The 21,398-nt window shown below is 40.5% G+C and overlaps 4 protein-coding genes across 7 annotated transcripts; 1 reads left to right on the top strand and 3 right to left on the bottom strand.

Moving 5' to 3' along the window:
• Positions 1–889: 889 nt before the first annotated feature.
• LOC140764705 (phosphatidylinositol:ceramide inositolphosphotransferase-like) lies at positions 890–4,647 on the bottom strand. Its single transcript, XM_073103414.1, has 13 exons — positions 4,475–4,647; positions 4,167–4,332; positions 3,993–4,082; positions 3,790–3,876; positions 3,595–3,663; positions 2,676–2,756; positions 2,524–2,595; positions 2,354–2,414; positions 2,168–2,270; positions 1,950–2,045; positions 1,824–1,870; positions 1,618–1,742; positions 890–1,342 (listed from the first exon to the last, which is right to left on the bottom strand). Exons 2-13 carry the CDS (start codon positions 4,197–4,199, stop codon positions 1,262–1,264), a joined length of 945 nt encoding a protein of 314 aa, XP_072959515.1. The 5' UTR covers positions 4,200–4,332; positions 4,475–4,647; the 3' UTR covers positions 890–1,261.
• Positions 4,648–5,720: 1,073 nt separating this feature from the next.
• Positions 5,721–10,723, bottom strand: LOC140764704 (uncharacterized). 2 transcript variants are annotated; one of them, XM_073103412.1, is made up of 4 exons: positions 10,565–10,723; positions 8,997–9,853; positions 7,282–8,897; positions 5,721–7,184 (listed from the first exon to the last, which is right to left on the bottom strand). In XM_073103412.1, exons 2-4 carry the CDS (start codon positions 9,724–9,726, stop codon positions 6,903–6,905), a joined length of 2,628 nt encoding a protein of 875 aa, XP_072959513.1. In that variant the 5' UTR covers positions 9,727–9,853; positions 10,565–10,723; the 3' UTR covers positions 5,721–6,902. The 2 variants fall into 2 exon arrangements, with proteins under 2 accessions (XP_072959513.1, XP_072959512.1); XM_073103411.1 differs by having other exon boundaries at positions 5,722–7,184; positions 7,282–9,853.
• A 3,162-nt stretch (positions 10,724–13,885) lies between these two features.
• Positions 13,886–14,818, top strand: LOC140765698 (uncharacterized). Its single transcript, XM_073104903.1, has one exon. The coding sequence runs from the start codon at positions 13,948–13,950 to the stop codon at positions 14,515–14,517; it is 570 nt and encodes a 189-aa protein (XP_072961004.1). The 5' UTR covers positions 13,886–13,947; the 3' UTR covers positions 14,518–14,818.
• Positions 14,819–15,006: 188 nt separating this feature from the next.
• LOC140764211 (uncharacterized) lies at positions 15,007–19,174 on the bottom strand. 3 transcript variants are annotated; one of them, XR_012104998.1, is made up of 6 exons: positions 18,769–19,174; positions 18,515–18,581; positions 18,235–18,407; positions 18,036–18,102; positions 16,984–17,945; positions 15,007–15,319 (listed from the first exon to the last, which is right to left on the bottom strand). XR_012104998.1 is itself a non-coding variant. In XM_073102650.1 (6 exons), exons 1-5 carry the CDS (start codon positions 18,937–18,939, stop codon positions 17,929–17,931), a joined length of 495 nt encoding a protein of 164 aa, XP_072958751.1. In that variant the 5' UTR covers positions 18,940–19,174; the 3' UTR covers positions 15,007–15,319; positions 17,888–17,928. The 3 variants fall into 3 exon arrangements, 2 of the variants coding, with proteins under 2 accessions (XP_072958751.1, XP_072958752.1); XM_073102650.1 differs by having other exon boundaries at positions 17,888–17,945; XM_073102651.1 differs by having other exon boundaries at positions 17,899–17,945.
• Positions 19,175–21,398: the final 2,224 nt, after the last annotated feature.

Here is a 21,398-nt window from a genome sequence, read left to right as displayed (position 1 = left end):
TGTAGATATGAGTGAATCCTGGACATATATACAAGAAAGTAGAGAGATTGGTGACTCAATATTACAATTGATGCTTGTGTCTTGCATGTCAAATGCATGATCGATACACTGTTAGAGATGACTCTTTAGTCAGGACGCATTGGCAAAAAGAACGGAGGACTGATAATGCGCAGGTCAAATCTAATGATAAGGTGTTCTTATGGGGTTAGTTGCAATTTAAGCAACAAAACAACTGTTGGCAAACTCATGATATGACGAATCGAGTGGCAATCATTATGTCTCAAGAACAACCTACAGTGGATCTGACGAAGGAATTGCAGGTAAACAATTTAAGTCTCTTTGTTTATTACTCTTATAGCAAGTGGATATATAATCTTTTGTCTACCATTAACAAAATAAGAAGCACTAACGTTATATGCTAAGTTGTATAAATTGTGGTTAGTAAGGAAACAGCGCTGGTTTAATCTCTCAGCTTCTTTGGGCTCTAAAATCAATGGCAGTACAAAACTAGCACAAGTTAGAGCTTAGTCGAAAGCCATTTGCATTTATTAAATGTTTCGTAGCATCAGCACACCACTACCTATCTCTATCTCAAGTTCTCAGCCACGCAAACCGATGTGAAGATCCACTTTGGAGAGTTGTGGCTAAAACTACGATTAAAAAAGAGCTTGACAGTTGGTGCATAGAATAGAGTATCTAGTTGAGGAAATGGAGAGTCGAACAGAACTACTCAAGCTTAAGTAATAAAGGGGAAGCCCATTAATATTCATCAGACTCAAATCATACCTTTAACAAATATAAGATCAAAGCATCGGCTGCACAAAAGTTAGTAACCGAATACAAAGGTAGATGAATTAAGATTGTTTCGCTCACTTTGCACCAACAGTAATGAAGTATCGACTGTAGGTAGTGTGTGCATTAAGAGAGACAAACTCAACTTACATTGTGCAAAGAATAGATCAATGAGGACTGAATTTGTACAAATTTATCCAACTCCTTGAATTCTATGATGAATTACTGCAAAAGCCTAAAAGGAATAGAGAGAGAAAAAAAAAATAGTCACAAGAAAATGATACATGGCAGCATGGTGCATGAAAGCAAAGTCTGTCACAGACTGAAACCAGAATTACAGCCCTGGAAAAAAAAAATAGAATTATGAACATTGATGCCATTCAGCTAATACAAGACTCGTAATTTGGTGATCCATTTATCCTCTGGAATTTTCTTGAGAAACACATCCATCGAACGGTATTCCCATCTTCTATGTACCATTCATTGTTGCCTCAGAATCAACATGGTTCCCATTCTCTTGGTGTTTTCCATTCATTTGTGTTCTCGGCCTCTGTGGAAAACATTTAATTATATCAAAAGTCAGAAAAATATAATATAAAAGTAAAGGCATATAATTAACAATAGTAGTGGACAAGAGAACGTCAGCCAGAAAGAAAGTAGGTTATGCATAAATTCCTACTTCTTTTGTAAAGCGATGCCACTGACTTAGGGTGATGTCATGTTGCATCAAAATTCCCAACTCATAAAGATCTCTCCATGGTAACTGTTTTTACTAACAACTATCTAAGTCCAAAGACAGTAACGTTATTTGGTGAAATTCCATACCCAGTCAGCAGAATCCCCAGAATTCCCATTCAATAGCTTGTGGTTTTCTTCTTTTGATTTGCCATCTTTCTCTTTGACACTTATCGGTAGTAATGATGCAGACCCACCAGAACGATCCGGCATCTCTGTGAGAAGATAATATAACTACAATTAATTTGAGAGCTAAAATGTTTACCGTATGACCAATCCACAAGAGGGAAACCAACCTGGCAGTTTCCTGTCGACAAAGAATACTACCAAATTAACAGTATACCTGCAGAGGAGAAGAATAAGTAGTCAAATATATATTGCTGAAAAAAATAAACATGACTCAAACAGAGGTATTTTCCCACCATGCCACAACAACGTCAACCGTGTAGTGCTTGCGGGAAGCTATTATAAGCAGACTCTGGGCTACAGCTGTCAACCAAGCAAGGAGCTTAATAATCCTGCAAGAAAAGATAAAACCTTGTACCTCATTTCCTCACATGTATGCTCACAAATCTGCTACTCTCCAAGGAGAAAAAAAACATATCCAGGAGCTGAATATAGGTCTGGTCAAATATTATACCTTTTACTGCCATACTTCTGATATGTGAGTACAAACACAAGAGTAAATATCATGTGCGATGAAAATATTAGATCACCACAACCATATATGACTCCTCGTGGAACTGCAAGAAAGAACAAGCCAAATGAGCATTCTGACATTACATTAAGACTTTTTTAAAATCAAACCAAAAGTAGGGCTACTCACAGTTAAGGAGAAGCACTTCAAATATACTGTCAGGTCGCGGCAGTCTGGCAAGCTTTGAACCCTGCATTGGATACAAAAAAGTATCTGATTATTGGTAAATCAAAAATTAAGATTTCTGAAAATATTAAGTTTTGCACTAATAAAGTCCTATCTACAATCAACCATGCTACCTCACGGCAGTGATAATTAGGTCCAGGAAGTTGAGTGGAATAGAATGTAACTACCCGTAAAATTTGAGAAGCCTGTGAAAGAAACATCTTGCACCATAAATCACAGCATGACCAACAAGCAAAGGAAACAGTGCATGAGAATAGGTACTTACAACTAAAAAGGCCAACACTCTGCACCAGAGAAGAACAGTATAGAATCGTTTGCTATGATAAACAAAGGGATGAAATGTCCACTGCAAGAGAACAAAACATTGTTAAGACTTGCAGTCACACAGCCAAGAGAGACATAGAACCTGCAGCTTCAAATTAAAGAAATAACTGCGATAAAACATACAACTCTAATTTGATATTTATCTCAGATACACTGAAGTGTTTCACGTTTGACTTCAAACAAAGCGCTAATAACATCTAGCAGTATCCCAGATTTCACGCAGATGAAACACAATGAGATTCCTACTGATGTATTCAATTGAAAAAGACTAATGACAGCAATTAACCCTGAAAAAGTCAACTTAAATGAATAATTCATGAGAACTTTGCCAAACAAATTTACCTGATTCAGTTATCGTAGTGGTATAATTTTTTTTTTGATTTATATATATATGAAGTCAGAATGATGAAACATGTAAATATTATGGCAAAGGTGAACTAAACGTGCTAGTATCTGAAATAGGCAGGAGTGTTGGTGGATAATCAGGGACTGATGAATGAACTAGTCAATATGGAACCAATGAAAACCTAAATTCTCAAACACTTGCTCTTTTTCTCCACCCATTTGCCTGTTACTAAATCGACAGGAATGGTTTTGCTGAATAAATAGTGGATATAATAGTCATCTTTTGGCGAAGCATTAGATAATCTAGCATGAACTGCTCTTCCATTGAGAAGAAATTAAAGAAGAACCAGAGACAATTTATTTGGGAAAATGTGATGAGACTTAAAGTCAAAAGTACAATGCAATTGAAGAAATAATTTCAGATAACAGCTTAAGTAACCGTGCATAGAAAATCTGAAAAAAAGCAACTTCATAATACAGTTTCATGGAAAGACAAGAACAAGAAGGAAGTATACCAGTAGAAAGGAGAGAAATATGAAGGTGAATAGACTCTCACTGATGTAACCTCTTTCTTGTCCAAGCTCCTGAAGATACAAATACATAGAAAGTAAATCGGGTGAAATTTAAAAAAAATAAAAACACTACAGGATTGTTTCTTCTCGTCATAGTGGTAATGGAAATAGACAAGGGGATAACCAGATGATACGTACCGGAAGGATCATGAAACCAAGATCCTGGAGAACTGGTCCTGGTCGATGCAGATAATGGACTCCTCGAGCGGCCAACCCATGAAGATACTAGATAATGGAAAAGAAAATTCCCAAATTAAATTATACCCTGGTCAATCAAGACCAGAATTGAGACATTCCACAAGGGATTTCGCTTCACAAACAAATTTTGGAAGCAGAATTACCTGACAAATGAGACCTGCGAGAAGAAACTTCCATTTCTCCAAAAGAAGCTGTATCTCTATCGAAATCTCGGCGGAAACCTTTCTCCCCAACTTCAAAATCCAACCAAGATTACTCGAAAGCAAGACCAGAGAGACTTTGGAAAGAGAAGGAAGAATTACAAGACAAATATGTACCTTGGACGCCTCGCGAGCAACGTAAAGAGTCATGGCTACTGCTGCTGTTGCTGCAAGGATCAATCAAGTCCATACTCTTTCACCATCCAACTTTTGCTATGATCATTCTCCTCCAAAAATTTCGTCGGGCGAGCGATCGGAATCAACTAAAGATTAGGGTTGTAATCTGGAGAATACGAAGTAAAAATTTCTTAACCGAGAGATGGCTTTCAGAACCCCTTGTCAGTTCTCCTCTTATTATTTTTCTTTTTGAAATAAGTAAGTAGGAATCAGAATTGCGAAGATCGAAGGTTTATATATGCGCATACCGAAGTGGGGTTACTCGCCCCCCGCCTTGTTGTCTAACTGAAGATCTTTCCTTCTTCTTTTTCAGAACGCGGGGTTGACACGGATTGAAGCCGATGGTTGGTTAATTGAGAAGGTCGTGGGGTCGTCGCTCTCTTTCCCTTACGCCAGCTTAGACGAAAGTCCAGCGAAGGTGAGATGCATCGAAGACGAGTATAGATAAAGAGAGAGAGAGAGAGAGGGGACGGATTTTGGTAAAATAGGGGTCAAGAAATGAAAGATTCTTAATTTTTATTTTATAGAAAGGGCGGCGATGCATTCCGTAGATTCAAACCTAACCACATTATATCATATCCTCCAATTTTTTTTATTTTTATTTTCCCATTGAATATTTAGTCTTTGGGTCCGAATTTAACTATTTTAATAGTTCCAATCAATCCGATGACATTCCCTTAAAAGTCCTGGTTAGGTGAAACAGCACCATATCCATGGAATGGAGTTGTTGCTCTCAATTGCTTGCTACAACATCATCAGGATGATCACGGGAAAGGGGAAAGGGGAGAGGGGAAAGGTTTGAAGCTAAAGAAACGGCAAAAATTTTCTAAGGCAAGTCTCCTTATCCTAATAGAAAGAAAACTATCTGCTCCCAAGTTACTTCTCTTCTCAGTTCTCTCTGGTCAGCCCATCGAATCAGCCAGCCAGCCAGCCAACCGGTCGCCAGAAATACAATTCCACGTTCTGCGCACCCTTGTCGGGTCCACTAGATTCCATTGCAATCTCCTCCACCAGTTGTCATTATTCTACATTCATGGCCCAGTAACAGTATCCAGATCTTTCTTCTTCCCACCCCCCCGCTCTTGTAATTCAAATTCAAATTCTCTTCCAATTTTCTGAAGGAGCGTTTGAATTGTCAACAACCGGCACGTCTGACTTCGGTTTTGGTCGCCATTCCAGAGAGCCAAGTGAATGAATGTTCAAGACGACACCCAAACGATGTAGAAAGGTAGGAGGCAAATGCTGCCCCTTTTCTTCTGGCCAAATGATGGGACTGCTTAGTCATTTTTCTCTTTTCTTTTTGCTATCATGCATGTCACATAATTCATATGTTGTTGTTGTTGAAGAAGAAGATAAAGAAGACCTGTTACAATGTAGATAAGATGGTGATCCTGAACTGAACTCTGAAGACAAAAGAGGCCCTCCCCCCCCCCCCCCCCCCCCCCCCTGACGTACAGCGAGGTCACCGGGGACCAGGAGCCAGTAAAGGGTAAAGTTTTTAAAGCTACACCAGCCCTCGATCCCTATAATAGATTTAACACTTTTGGGAGATAGCCCAACAGTTAAAAAAAAGGGCCCAATAGTGGTAGAATAGTATAGTATTAAACTATCAAGCAAGAAGGCCCAACACGGGCCCATTTTCTACTTGTGCCAGCTTGCTTGCTTGCTTGCATGACGCATACGCTCGTTTATTTGTGTACAGCCCAGCCCCTATGTACGTATTGATCATAGTTCTATACTTCCTGTGCTAGTTGTCACGTGATCAACTAGCTTTATTTAGCATCGTAACCAACTAAAGTAGGTTGAAGAATAATCACTGTGAAGTCAAATAAGATGCAAAGTAAAGCTAAATTAATACACTTTACAAGCACTCTACAATAAAACAAGGTTGAACACTTTTATGTGTAAGGATGACACCACAAATCAGATAGTATGCAGTGATAAGATACGATTTCTGCATTGAGTCACGATTTTGCGAGATGAAGCTTTCTTTCCTCTGCTAAGAAAAGGGCGTGGTAAGCTAATAGTGAGTAATAAAATTGCTGATAAATTGTTTCTATAAGATGGCTATCTCATCCTAGCTGAAGAAAACAAAACACCACCACAAACTGCGAGCGAATTAATTCCTTACATCACGTATGCAGCTTCCAACTTCAAGGAATATTCGTAAAACATATCAATGTGTCAGGAATTGCTTTGTTAGCAGACCATGAAATGCTTTAAGAATTGTTTGTATTCACTCTTGCTGCAGCCTTTCTGATTGTGGGCCAATCCATTACAACAACAAAATGATATTAACTAAAAGCAAACTGACAATAACTGTATGCCAATTATTTATGGCATGTGCTTCAGAGAGAACCTTTGGCTTTATGATTCTCTTCTATGCAAACTGTTATATCATACAAATTATCACATATAGTCAATTAGTCACAAACTTTTGTTCCTGGATAAATACTCACTCTACTTACTGTTACAACAAGATAACTAAGCTAAACCCCATCACTCGTGAACTACAACAACATTGTATGTTGAATATATTTGTTATCAAACATTAGTAAATAAGAGATAGCTGTAAATAGAGTCAAGACCTCGTGATCCATCTCTGTAGACAAATGTATGAAATACATTAGAAATGACTGGAAAATTCACCTCTTACTTCATCTAACATGCAAGTACTTACGCTCTCCCTACAGGAGAAAGAGGTGGATGGTTTGGTACATAGCTTGCTGGAACTTCGCGGTTAATTCTTGCAGAAGCCTTCCTTTCATCAGCAGCAAAGATATCTTCCTGCAAAGCATGTACTCCTAATTGCTGTCTGCTAGGATTCACGTTATGAAGCATTGCTATACATGTAGCAAAAGCCTGAATTACAGCAATGGATTCCTGAAATTCAACTATGTAAACCCCTTCTTTGAAAGAAACCATTCTGAAGGCATGTCCACTCTCTTGAGATTGACCCTGAGGAAGATAGAATCCAGAGGATTATTAGTTTGGCCAATTTGGCTGATTTTTCCCACTAAACAATGATCAGTAACTGCGACATGAATAAGCGTACCTGAAAAAAAAGTTCGAGTTGCTGAGTACAAATTTGGGCTGAATCAGGACTCTTGTAATTCAGAAATTCATCAGTAAGTGTACTAAGCTTGCAGCCCTCATCCCAACCTCCACAATCACATACTCCTGAGTTCCATCTTTCTATTAAAGATGAGGGCTCTCCAGAATCTGAACACCCATGAATCCCACTAGGAAGTATGACCACTACGTTAGCTAAGTTTGAATAATCATTGCTCTGCTCAGTTTGCAAGTTTTTCTCTCGGAACAAAGAGCATGTATTTGCTACTGAATCTTTTGGTTTTAAATTGCCATGTTTACTGCTGTATGATGCACCTCCATTAGACAATTCTATCATATCTTGTGGACCCTTCACAAGAATGGCTGCAAATTCGCTCTTAAATTGTGAACTAACAGGCCGATGGGATGTTGGTGTCAGTTCATTGCCAAACAAAACAAATTGTCTAACAACATGATCATGATCATATTTTGAGTCATACCACCTTGTTTTTGATAGTGAAACCTTTATCTCACCTTTAATGCTGGAAATTAACTGATGCTTCTTGCTCTTGTTGCCTGGCTTAATCCAGACCCCAGATTTTTTCTTGGATTCTTGTACGGTGAATATTGTATAAATGCATTCAAAATCATCCTTGTTGGATATGCTTTTCTTTCTCACTGTGGCTGCAAGAATATCACTATTACCGGATGAGAGCATGAACAAAGGTAATCCATTCTTCCAATTGAGTCGAAGAAGCGCTTGCTTGGTTGACACCAGCCTGGAGGTACTCAAGTTTTTTCTTGACTGGCAAGTTGGATCAATACTTTCATCAACTGAGCTACGTGGCCCATTTGATGATGCCATTTCTTTCAACCTGATAAAGTTACTAGCATTGCTTAATTCATCAGAACAGTGATTGGAAGATTCTGCTATTGGACCAGATAAGGATATGTGGTTCTTGGGCCTTAGAAATGGATCTAATATCCTCCTCAGTGGACTGCGCCTACCTCTGTTGTTTGAGCATTCCTTGTCTCCATCAAATTTATCTGCACAAACAATCGGTTCCAACTGCCTGACAGAAGACTTCTCTCTTAAGCTGGAGTTCCAGCTCATTCTATTCAGTCCAGAACTTGAATGATCATTGCGTAATTCTTTGGCAGCGGTACCACTTGTTCTTCCATTGCTTTGACTTCTGTTAGCTGTACTTGCAAGGAGTATGTTCTTCTTTCTAATTTCACGCTTCGCTTCATTTCCCCCTGATGTGTTTTCAGTCAGACAATTGCTACTGTTTTCAGGTGCATCTGTTAGTGTAGTCTGAGGGAGAGGACAAGAGTGGGGGATATATGATCTATTGATTAGATGGACATCCCCAGGAAAGTCAGCTGAAAAGCAATTGTTATTTCTTTCTGTTTGCCCTCCATCATTAGATACTGGCGACTCGAAGCTGCAGCGCCTCACATGAACACTCTGTTGAAGGTGATCCCAAATGTACTCACTACTCTTGGATAAGATGAAGCAATTGTTTGGTGTCCAGTCTCTATCTACATATAGATTTCTAGCACATTGTTGGACCTTTTCCTCCCTCACACGTCTACTATCCTGAGCCCCTACCAACTTACCTGCAAAAGTTGATGCATCAATATCTCTGGAAGTTGAAAAGATGAAATTTGGAGGCCGAGATGCATCACAGGATATAGCTTCATGCTCTGGACTTTTACCTTTCTCATCATTGTAAACCAATCCATCATACCCTATTCCATTATCTGCAGCAGGGAACTTTGCAGATGAAGTTTCCAAATTACCAAACTGTGTGACATTGTCAGACTGTTTCCCCAGCAACTGAGTTTGCTTCCCTATAATGGATGGATGTTGATGACTGTCCACAAAATGAGATTGCATCCTTTTAAGAAGAGGCTTATCTGTGCTTTCACAAGATTGGACAGATGATCCAAAGGTAGAAGAAAATGAGGAGTCATTACTGCTAGATGGAGAATTTGTATCGCTTCCACTAGTCACAGGTTTCTTATGGTTACTCCAGCTCTCAAGGTGGCACCAATCGAGAACTCCAACTTTTAAAGCCTTTTCCTGGGCAGTGTCTCCTCTTTCAATGCTCCGGAGGTATGATGGAACTTTGGACATATGCTTTACAAGCTCATCAACACCATTTGCCTTCCTTCTGGGCCATGGTTTTTTATGACCCCTTGAGGATGCTGGCTGGAATGGGCACCTCTCTGCCATATACCTATCTGGAACTGCTTGTTCACTAAGCATTCGCCTTACCAGAGCCCCTTCTTTGTCCGGATATTTTGTAATCGTACCTACTCTAGAGCTTAAAACCATCTCCTTTGGTACTCTAGCAAATTGATGTCTTGAGTTATTCCACCTGACTTGTGCATTATACTGCATTGCAACAGTTTCTTCATGTTCAGCGCTGCTTTCTGTGGGCATCTTTACTGTGTTCTAACGTGATGGTTTAAGCTGTCTCATTTGGAAAGAATCTAACTTCTATTCAAGTGCAGCAAATTGATTTACCCACTTTCAGCTACCATGATGACACATTATTCACAGCTGATCCCTGTTGATACCAAGAATGATAGATGGGATTTCAGCGATAAGTTAGCTCCACATAAATAAACTTGCATCGATAATGAATTCGCGACCTTTGTGACAAAAAATCTTCTGAATAAAACTAGTCTGAAAAGAGTGATGCCAATAAGCAAACATAATCAGCACATAAAAAGGCAAAAATTAAGACAAAACCCCTGTTTGTTTTCTTTCTTGCAATAATGAAGGATCAAGATGCGCATATGCCGCAATATAGTTCTAGATAGTGCAAACTGAAAGAACCACAAATCAAAAATCTCGAGGCATTAATTACTAATTAATATTAGTGTTCAACAGTGTCTGTCATCCATAACAGAAAGATCAATATAATTTATGCTAGAGATCATGATGCTTAATGATGAAATATGAGATGTCCTTGCAAATACTTAACATTCCGATGCCACATTGCAAGGTTCATGTACCAAACCCCAAAAGAAATTCAATTCCTAACGCAACAGACAAGCCGAAAATCTTTAAACCCATTACTCGCGTAAAAGCAAAAATAAAAAATAAAAATAATGCAATCCGACATCCTCACTCATTTTCCTCCAAAAGTCCACTTCTTCGACCGAATCGAACGATAGAAGAAAGGAACAGACGTATAACGGAGCGCATTGCAACTAATCAGTCAAGAAGCTTAACTAACAAAACCAAGCAGCAAAATTAGGGTAGAGTTTCGAACCAAAGAATAGAGATCTGCTTTGCCGTCCCCCACTTCTCTTCGATCCGAAAGAATGGGGATGCAGTGGGAGTGGGAGTGGAGTTTGGAGTAGAAGAGGTACGAGAGCCCAAAGGGAAAGAGAAAGGGATTTTGGGTTTGGGATGCTTTGGTCGGTGTGGCTTTCACGGGGCGCGGCGCTCGTAGGAAAAAAAGAGAGGAAGTATAGGAATCCACCGGACCCCACACCCCACTCTCCCGCGCGCGCGTAACCGTGTGGACCCCCACCTCTTGCCTAGTTGTCGTTGGAGTGGTCGATCACATGGTTGCGGTTGCCGAGGTGGACAGCTTTGGGACCCGCCTGACGACTTGGCACTGTCTTGTATTCCTTCTGCTTCCCCTTAGTTTTCATCTGTCGTTGTCTCTTTGTACTATTCGACATTAGATGGAAGATATTCCTAACTTTATTTATCCAAGTAATTATTAGTCAATTGTAGATTTGTTTAAAAAAAAAAAAAAAAAAAAAAAGATGCTTAAAGTTAAGACTGCCTGATAGTCTGTCCAGAGTTTTGGCATTATCCAAGGTCAGATTGCGTGGAGATCGAAGATATTGTATACTAACTCTAACAATTGATTCCTTAATTTTGCATTGCTCAATTCTTGAAATTTAACTTGATTTGCCTAGCCATCGGCTTACTAGATTGTCCCTAGCTACCTAATGCATTGGACATTTGGACTAGAACATGCATCCCTAGCTAACGCAATTTTTAGATGTCCGGCCATATTACATATATAGGGTATCATATTGATATTGATATACTTACTTTCAATGTATGCATAGAAAATTAAGGACGTCCAAATTAAAGGCAGTGCCAGGCTATCGGTTTCCAACTCAACCAATCTTGCTTGGTTTTATTTATAGCAACTGCTAAACGACACATCAAAGTAACATAAAGATGGAGCCAAACATATAGCAACGAGAAGGCGAGAGAGATGGAGCATGCAATGCATGCATGGTGAGTTGGCGACGCACGTAGCTGTATATATACCATTTTCCAATTCAGGGCCACTTAAAGTACTGCACGTTGAAGCTATATATCTGAGCTCTTATATATCTACCGCCGGCATCCTTGTCGCCTTCTTAATTAAGCACTAACTACAACCGCCGCCGCCTATCTAGCTTCACCGATGACCTTGCCAAGACACCTCCGGCTCCGGCCTGTTTCGCTCCATCACCGGGCGACCGTTAAATTTTAACGACAATGATCCCCGGTCGATCGATACTAAGATTTATGGACCTGGAGGAGCCGTTGCGACTTGCATGCGAGCATGGTGTGCAGGCTCTCTGAGAGAGCTACTAATTAATTTTGCGGCAACAAGATCCGGATGGGTGGCCACCACTTACATGCCTGATAGTGGACGTGATGATGAGCTTTGCGGTAACTATGGGCATGCAGATCTAAGAGCTCGGCGTTCCTGCCATTAATATATGCTTTCTGCATTATTATATTAGCTCTGCTTGAGTCTGGACTTTATATATGTACCCCAGAGCTCTTAAAGAGTGGAGAGATTCCATTGCCAGGTACATTTGAGTTCTTACGTACTCTCTCTCTCTCTCTCTCAGATTAGCTTGTTACTGTGTTCAAAAATACCAGCAAAAGATTCATATATATATATATATATGGGTGAAACCTAATGTTCTAATTGCCAAACGTATTAGCAGATGATTCGTACATACATAGACGAGTGTATAAAAAGCGTGCCAAGCAAAGAGCTTTATAAGACCTTCCTCTGCCGATCGAGGGGATCTCCCAAGCTTTATAAGACGAGCTAGCAAAGAGCTCCTCCAACCGCGACCTCCACTTCATTCCACCGAAATCTCCAACTCCAGACTCGCACGTGCCCTTATTCTTAACACCTTCGAGTCCTTAGAGAAGCCTCCCAGCTTACCCACCCACTGCCTCCATCAGCTACGCTAGCAGACCTCTTAACGCTCTCCTCAAGACCTTCAAGTCCACTACCACTTCACAAATCTCCGCGAGCTTATCTATGGAACAAAGGACCGCACGTGCATTGCATGGCTTGACTCCCTGCCATGTAGGTCCGTCGTCTACATCAGCTTGATAGTTCTCAAAAGGGAAGAGTTCGTCGAGTTCTGGCAGGGACTAGTGAACAGCGGACACTGCAGGTTCTTATGGGTGGTCACATCGGATCTGATCGACGGCCACGAGCACTCACCAACGACGGGAAGACAGGTGGCGGAGAGGGGCTACGTCTTGGGATGAACCCCGCAGGAGGAAGTTACTGTCCCATGCACTCGACAGTGGAAAGCATGACGTCAGGGTTGCCGATGGCGTGCTGGCCACAGTACTTCTCGGACCATGAGGGACGTGTATGAGAGGGGAGTGGTGGAGAAGACGTGAGGGAGACGGAAAAGTTGAGGAAGAAGGCGACGAATATATATGGCAAATATATATCGGATAGTGTTGGAGAAGGTGGACCGTCTTACGCGCAGTTACAATTAAAGGCTGCAGGTGCAACTTACTACATCGCATAATCATCCGCCGTCCAATTAGAACGGATCACTTAAATACCTGGTTTGCTTTAGTTTAAAATTTTTTTTAACTAATTCAGTGACTCTTAATCTGATTCAATAATCAAATATTTTTATTTAATCTTTTTCATATCTAACTAAATTTACTCTTTCAAAAAATTAAAATTAACTAATAAATTTTAGAGCTTAGCATCAAACCAGACACTGCCTAACGCTCCAGCTGCGACCTGGCAGCAACAATAAAATAGTTTCTCTCAATGTCTTTGTGAGGAGCGTTTATTACACACAGTAAATTATATGTGGTCCTACTTGTTCCCACTCAAGCAAGTTGAGTTGGATGCACATGTGCTACTATTTGGTGGCAGTTCCGATACGTCTTCCATTTTTCGTGTGTGGACGTTAGTAATAATTAATTGAAAATTGCTCAAAATCGGTTCAACAACTTACTACAAATCTACAATATAAATTATTGCTTCGCCATCTTCTTCCGGAATTTTCTTCGCCCGGTTGGACTGAATCCACCAACCAAGATAAATATACGAATAAACCTCGCCATCCCAGATCCTTGCTCTCACCAATAATGATTTAGCGGTTAGAAAGTATATTCACTTTGGTCATGTTGAATACATATATTTAAGCATCAACAAACTGCAGTTGGTGGGACTCTTGTGTTAATAAGAATTAAGAAATTAGGATGTATTTTACGTTTATTATTACTTAGTGGTTACATATAAATGTACAATAGCTGAAGTGGCATGGTTCAATTAAATTTAGTACGCTATTTTAAAAGGCAAAAATATAAATACCTTCTCTTAATCTTGCTCTGTCTCACCACTCCTCTCCATTTCTCGACATGGACGAGGAGGATATCCGAGAATACAATGGTGAATCCAACGACGCCGTCAACCTTAATGGCAGCGGCGGCGGGGAGACCAGCATCGACATAACGGCGCTCGACGGCATCATCTCTCACAACTCCCTCTTCACCCTCGCCGTCTTTGCCGGCATTTCCTCTTCACCCTCCTCCGGCGACGGGCTCTCCCCCGCCTATTGCGCCGCCGGGGGCCACGTGGACAAGGATCTCGTCTCGTTCCAAGTGTTCGCCTTCGCCTCGTTCCTCTTCTCCAACCTCGTCGCCCTCGCCCTCAAGCAGGCCATCCGCCTCGCTCGCCGCCACGGCCGCCACGTGGCCCGCGTCAACAGGGCGATGTTTCGGTTCGGGATCCTGGCATCGGCGGTGGGGTCCATGTCTGGGTGTGGGTTCCTGATGCTGGCCCTCGTCAACGTGGTCCAGATAAAGCTCGGGAGGCTCGGGTGCGGCGCCGCCTCCACCATCGCTATCATATCACTCGTTACTCTAATCCCTGCCGCGATGCTGATCTACTCCGCTATCGTCTTCCACGCCCTCATTGATCACTACTAACCTGGGACTTTTTAGCGTTCAAAGTTTCTTTCTTTCCCTCGCATCAACTTTTTGTGTCTCGAGGAATAAATGAAGTGAAACGTTGGTGCTTTACGGCGAATGGCTATCTAAATTGCATAAGAGCCGACCCACTCACAAATGGGTAAGAGCTTCACAAGTCCAATAGCACCTGCTCTCTGCTTCAGTTTCCAACTCCCAAAAGTCCTATGTCTTTGTACATTGCTAATGAACCCGATCCTTTCAATCCGCAATCAAATCTATTATCTTGGAATTATTTGCATTTAGTTTTGAGCAATGTAATCCCGATTTTTTATTTTTTTTTATTATTTGTTGTTGGCATTTTACTAGTGTTCTGCTCTCAACCAGAGATCCTCCTCTTTAATTAGCTGAAGAATTGCTCAAATATAAAGAAGCTAATAAAAAGACCAAACGTAACGGAAACAATTAAGATCCGAAGGTTAATTACAAGCAAAACCAAAACACCGCATAGCCATATTAAAAGCAGTTTGTTTAACTTCACCAAAACATAAGAGTCAATTTGTACATTTGTAAAGCATACATAACTATTATAAATAGCCTTCCATCCTCACGAAAATAAGTTGGGGATTAAGGCCTGATATAGTTCTATAAGACCAAATGTTTACTCTCTACTGCTTACATATGTATATATAGAGTCTTCGTTTCTCCTAAACCAACAACAGAAACAAGGAAAAAAGGCTGCAAGCTATGCTAGCAACTATATCCCAATTCTTGTTTGTTGTAGCTGTAGAAAGCAGCTATGTCCGGCAGCTCCTAGAAGTACCTGTTGTCAAATTGCATAATTACAAATATAAGCAAGTTAGGACAATGAGGAACTAAGAATACAAAGTAAATTAAGAGGAAAGCAAATATTTTATGGCAGTGTTATAAATGTTTTAATTGCTCAATATGAGCATTTTGGCCGGTCTCCAGATATAGAAGCTATCCTCTGTAACATACTATTCTGCTCATCATTCTGCTTAATTAGTTGATTAAATATGCATCTCTTCCTTACCTCATCATGTTGAAGGCCTAAAGGAAGGATCATCCACATATTTTCAGTAAAGGACATTTTATCAAGAAGGTACTTCCTAATATCTAGAAAAACTGAACCAGGACAACAAACTACAATATGAAACTTAGGCTCTTATACGATTCGGACTTCACCGACGTCATCTCGAGTATGGATTCACTTTAGGAGTGTTTTTATTTCATGTTTTAGTGTTTAATTTCTATTAAAATAAGTTTTCTGTAAGTCGCGTTCGAACGCGGGTGGAGTGGTTTGTGAACGGGGTTGTGAACGTGGGTGAAGAGAGTGCACTATGCGTTCGAGCGCACCGTGAACGTCTGCATCACGTTCGCAAATACCGAAAAGCGCGTTCAATCGTGCGTTCGAACGCGGTCGACGAAAATTATGTTTTAGGGTTAATTGAGTTGTTGGTTAGCCTATAAAAAGATGTGTATGGCAACCAAATTGATTATTGAATATTGAGAATTGAGTTTGCCTTGTCTCTTTCGTCTTCTTCGCTCCCGGCCAATCACCCTAGTCCCTTAGGGGTGGCCCTCTTCTCCCCCTTCTTCCAATCTATCAAACACTTGCCATAATCCTTCCATCAACCATAACCCTTCCTCCATCACTTTTTCACCGGTGCTACCCCATTAACGCCGGTCCTCCACCAACCACCATTACCTAGGATCTCGTGCCTCCATCCACGGATCGAAAACAGAGCATCCTGACGTTCGTCCACTAAACGGATAATATCTCGAGATCCCCAACTCCGATTCGTCTGAAACTTGATTTGTTGGAAAACTCTTTTCACGGGCGACAACATATCAAAATTTCACGTCGATCCGACAGCGGTATCTTTCGGGATCTTATTTCAAAGTTCCATGCAAGATCAGTCCAGATCTGAGAATCGGAAGAGATCGATCCTTAGCCCAAAAGGAGAGATCGTATCAAGCTGGTATCAGAGCACCATATCCCGAGGCGTGATCGTATCAGGCTCCAAACCCGTCTATCCATTGTTCTACACTGGAAGTCTAATGCTGAGAAAAGTGTGGCCATGCATCTTTATATAATGATCTCAATAAACTTTTAACTATCTTCAGAAGGATACATGCCAAGAGCAATCTCTAGCATGTCAATTCTGCTAGAATGCAGTAAAGGAACAATTTGATACAACAAAGTAAAACTGTAAAAGAAGATATCTGATACATTTTGAGAAAAGCTCAGTAAAACAATAGTTGCTTAAATAGGAAGGCCAGGAGCATTGATTGTGCTGGCAAGCAGAGAAACCGATTGATCAACTGATCCTACAGACCAACCAAATCTGGTGCAAAGATCTCCAAAAATAGCTTCATTATCATGATTGGTTGCCTATTTAATAAAACACTAGGCACTGTTGAACTTTAACAATCCACCCATTGACATAGAAGACCGACGAATACCTCTTCGATCTCCTCCCTGGTTGCCTCAGCCTCCCGCTTTGAGATCTTGATGTCACAAAGATGGGGGATGAACATGGAGGTGGATTCAGATTCATATCAGGAGGAGAAGGTGATAGTCGCGGATCGAAAAGAATGCACACCGGATTAGGAGATGGAGCATAGTTTATGCTTCTTAGAGGAGTTAGGAAGAAAGAGGAGAGAGAAAGTTTCATGGTTAGAGATTAGGTAGACGAAAATGAAATCGAGAGAGAGAGAGAGAGAGAGAGAGAGAGAGAGAGAGAGAGAAGAGATGAGATTAGAATAGATTGCAAAACTGGATAGGAGGAGGACGTCCGAGAGAGACAGGCGAAAAGCTCATCCCACTAGTGGTAAAGGATAAAACAAGTATTTCAACTGACTCTAATATCAACTAATAGATAATCAGAATCACACCATGTGGACAAGGATAAAATAATAGTTACATATTTTTTTCGCTCCGTCTCACCCCTTGTTAGTTTAGGGGGTTTAGTTATCACATTTTAAACTTTAAATGGTTATTACTAGGTCATAGTTTAGGGGGTATAAGTTTAATTAAACTAAAAATTAACTGCAAACAATAGAAGCAATGGCTAGAGAAACCTTTGAGTCTTTGTAGCCATGCTGCAAATACATAATAGAAGTATTGTCATACATTACTAGATTTATAACGATAATACTAGATATACTTTAGCAGCTCAATATCTGCACTTAAACTTTCTTCAGACGTATGCGTAATCCTATCTAACATACTATTCTGCTTATATCATACTAGTTAGACAAAGTTGCAATAATAGCACCTAAATTGAAAAGATCAAGCTAATAATAAGATAATGAGCCTTATGCACTACACTTAGTAAAGTGGCTACGGCTAATAATTTCATATTACCTTCTTCCTACCTATATAGAGAACACATGGTTAGAGTTTCCTCAGTAGTAAAGTGAACCTGAGACAGTTAAAAAGCAGAGTATAAATATCCATTCTTATATTAAATAAATACTAACTAGTTAAGATACTTGTTCTACCAACATAATACCTTGCCACCAGTCACCTCTTGTAGCAAAGTCTGAACTGTCTTGGTCATCCTCCTTCTTTTTCCCATCCTAATAAATAAACATAGAGTGATTCAATATGATGCAGATCAAAAGTTTAATATATCTTGTCCAAAAGCCAACAACAACCCAATATTACATAATTCTACATTTGTCATGTGAGAATCTCTTGTTACCACTTACACTAGTAGTAGTTTCAGAAGAATTCTTGGCTGGGGAGGCAGTATAAAAGTCACGGCCACCGTAATGCACAGATGAACCGAAATAGGGTGACTCTGATGGCCCGTCTGGGTAGATTGGCTTCCCTTCCTTACTTCCTGCAGGACATTTGGCATGGCTTTCTACAGCCTTGTCATCTACAACAGTATGATTAGCATAATTAAAGTTTTCAATTCTAATTGCCAGGAAACAGACGCTGTGTTAGAATCAACATATATAAAATTATTAGAACAAGAATATTAACCTGCATTCAAAGTCAGCGCATGCCCAATTAAACCCTCAGATCTCTGCGGCGAATCGTTTCGAGTGACCTAAAAAAGGTTTTTATAAAACAGCGCACAAAATTAGGATCAACCAGAGATAGCCAATAAAACAGAGACCCCAATTCATGCACTGGTCAAAAGAACGAAATCGAACACTAATATGTCAGTTTTTGATCAAAGATAACCACTATTCGTAGAGAATATAGATCTTCTTAAAGAAGAAGTAAAATTCTACCTTGGAAGAGAGGATCGGAGGAAAGACGCTTCTAAAATACCCAGGCGACGAAGAGAAACTGGAAGACGAATCCACCACCTCCACCACCACCACCTCCTTCTCCTCCTCCACCGTCTTACGCCCGAAGAGTTCATCGGCAATTGAAGAAGAAGAAGCTTTCTTCGCTTCCATCGCAACCCACGGCACGAATAAGACTACCTCGCTATTAGAAGAGATCCCAAAACCCAAGACTAGGATAGAGCGGATAAGAAGGAGAATAAGGGGAGGGAGCAGCGAGTGAATAACACGTGAAGATGGAATAAGGCTTTATAACGAAGACATGCGGCAACTACCACTTTGCGAGGTGTCGTCCTCCTCGCTGCGCTGTGCTGCGCCGACTTTTTAAAGCCTCCTCTCTCTCCCTACACACCCCCCACCCCCCCCACCCCACCTCTTACCCCAGAATTCTTCTAATAAAAAACAAAATTAAATCGCGTCAAAATGTAAGATCGTGTTCTTTCTTTCCAGATATTTCCTCTTTTGCCATCTCCCTCTCTCCCAGTCCCCGCCCCCCGCCTCCGATACGGCCCCAAGTAGCTCTCTCTCTCTCTCTCTCTCTCAATAATGCCACGTGGCAGAACCTCACCGGTACATCTGATCTTTGTGCTGCTCTGTCCATCTGATGCTGCAACGTGGATATCTGGACTACGAATGCGACCAAAATTGGCTGCTGTATCGGTGTGCCAACGGATAACATGATGTCTATATCGATTGTTGATTGACCACCTGCGTTTGGAATATCCTCGCCGCGGTAGTTGAGTCCAGTTTTAACTGCAAGACCAAACAACTCTGTTTGTTCCGATGACACGTGGAATGGATTCTTAGTCCTTTCCACATGAAGGAGACATCCTCTCTCCGCTCTCTTATTGTGGCTCGCCTCCTCCTTATACAAGACGCCAAAACTGCAAGGCTGCCTTTTATTTCTTCAATCTTTCAAAACATCTCCGGTGTTTCTGTTTCCGCTTCCGCTTCTGCTTCTGCTTCTGCTATACAATAATTAATACATGGGCGGGCTCTCTTTTGATTATTAACTTGGATTAAATTTTTAATTCACTTATTAACGTCCACACGCATATCATATCAGATCCAAAAGTACTTGTGATGAAAGCAAAACATAATGGTTTATCTCTACTACTAATTATAATATTCCATGAATGATGGAAAAGGGAGCGTAGACTTATCCACATGGCATGGCCACTTGCCACTTGGCCACAATGATGCGGTCCTTGCCATTCTCATCCCTAGGTCCACCAAAGCACTTGCCTGTAAAGCTCTATGTTTTGAAGGGATTACGTGTCGTCGTGTTAAGGATAGACGCCTCCCCTCTGGTCATCATCTTGTTTAGTCGAAAGGATAAGATACTAAATGTAATAATGTAAATAAAGAATAAGATGATTCATTCTATTACTACGTGTCACTCAACAAGCTCCACTTTTCCCAACATTACAATATTAAAGTTATCATCTACAGTACTTAATGACTTCCATCATTTGGATGTTGGAGCTAAAGGACAGGGCACAGGGCACAGGGCACACTGATTTTATTTTAATTAAAGTTGGGATAATTTATTAAGTAACGGTTACATCTGAAATAAAAACTCAACAAAAATAAAATATAGACATCAAAGCATATAACAAATATATAAGTACTATGCAAAATAGAAAATGAAGGAGATTGAACATCAATCAATTCTAGAATAATCCTCTCTCTTAGCTTATAGAGACAACAATGAAGAAGCATAATTGTAAAAAATTTGAACTCAATGGCTCGAAGCGTAAAATATTAAAGCAAAAACATATTGAGACCGATCAACCTAACTAACTAAATAACCTAATCACAAATAGGGGAGCGATGATGTAAGGAAACCTAAGGAGGCAATTGAGCGGCTAGCAGAAAACAAGGTTATCAAATGAGTCAGCAGTCACAAAAGTTTGGGCGGCAACAATGATGGTGAAGAAATAGACAAAGATGTTAACGGTGGGGAGCAAAAAGACAAAGCACAACCATTGTGGCACCTGAAAATAAAATGATTACGATGATGGTGATGTTATTCGGGGAGTGGAGAATAAGACAGAGGACAAAAATAGAGAAGTAAAAGAGGGGCACGATGGATTGGGACAAAAATAGTGATAAACTTGACCTAGTTAGATCAAGCTCCACTATCTCTTGCATCGAACCTCACGATGGAGATCTAGCAAAGGTTGACAGAGGAAAAGGAGAAGGGGCGTAATGGTTTGGGTCTAAAATGGTGACGAGCTAGACCTTATCGTATCAAGCATTGTCATCTCTTGATGAGAATCTGACAAACCCACATCGCTAACTGAGAAGAGAGTGAAAAGGAGAATAGAAATGACACAATAGAAGAATGAGAAAAATGGAGAAGAATGTGAAAAATTATTAGAGGGAAAGTAACTCTCTCCTCACCTGCTACATAACTAAGTTCGGCCCTTTACATATATTTTATTAAAAAAAAAAACTATAGAAATTTTCTATAGAAACTCACCTGCTACATAACTAGCAATGATCTGAGAGGTATTGAGAGGTTTTCCTTTCTCCGAGGCAGCCCAAAGGCCCATCTAATCGAGAGACAC

The sequence above is a fragment of the Typha angustifolia genome, chromosome 8, assembly GCF_048772165.1.
Source record: "Typha angustifolia cultivar Huaian chromosome 8, ASM4877216v1, whole genome shotgun sequence".
Taxonomy (NCBI): Eukaryota; Viridiplantae; Streptophyta; class Magnoliopsida; order Poales; family Typhaceae; genus Typha; species Typha angustifolia.
This window is presented reverse-complemented; position numbering and strand designations above follow the sequence as displayed.

Excerpts from the sequence above, each read along its gene's own strand:
- LOC140764705 (XM_073103414.1), bottom strand. The coding sequence starts at position 4,199 with ATGACTCTTTACGTTGCTCGCGAGGCGTCCAAG. Across the intron at positions 3,877-3,992 it reads TCGCAGGTCTCATTTGTCAG|TATCTTCATGGGTTGGCCGC; the intron begins GTAATTCTGCTT and ends TCCATTATCTAG. Across the intron at positions 2,046-2,167 it reads CAGAAGTATGGCAGTAAAAG|GATTATTAAGCTCCTTGCTT; the intron begins GTATAATATTTG and ends CTTTTCTTGCAG.
- LOC140764704 (XM_073103411.1), bottom strand. The coding sequence starts at position 9,726 with ATGCCCACAGAAAGCAGCGCTGAACATGAAGAAACTGTTGCAATGCAG. Across the intron at positions 7,185-7,281 it reads AACTCGAACTTTTTTTTCAG|GGTCAATCTCAAGAGAGTGG; the intron begins GTACGCTTATTC and ends TATCTTCCTCAG.
- LOC140765698 (XM_073104903.1), top strand. The coding sequence starts at position 13,948 with ATGGACGAGGAGGATATCCGAGAATACAATGGTGAATCCAACGACGCC.
- LOC140764211 (XM_073102650.1), bottom strand. The coding sequence starts at position 18,939 with ATGGAAGCGAAGAAAGCTTCTTCTTCTTCAATTGCCGATGAACTCTTC. Across the intron at positions 18,582-18,768 it reads CTCCGATCCTCTCTTCCAAG|GTCACTCGAAACGATTCGCC; the intron begins GTAGAATTTTAC and ends AACCTTTTTTAG. Across the intron at positions 18,408-18,514 it reads TGCGCTGACTTTGAATGCAG|ATGACAAGGCTGTAGAAAGC; the intron begins GTTAATATTCTT and ends ATACTGTTGTAG.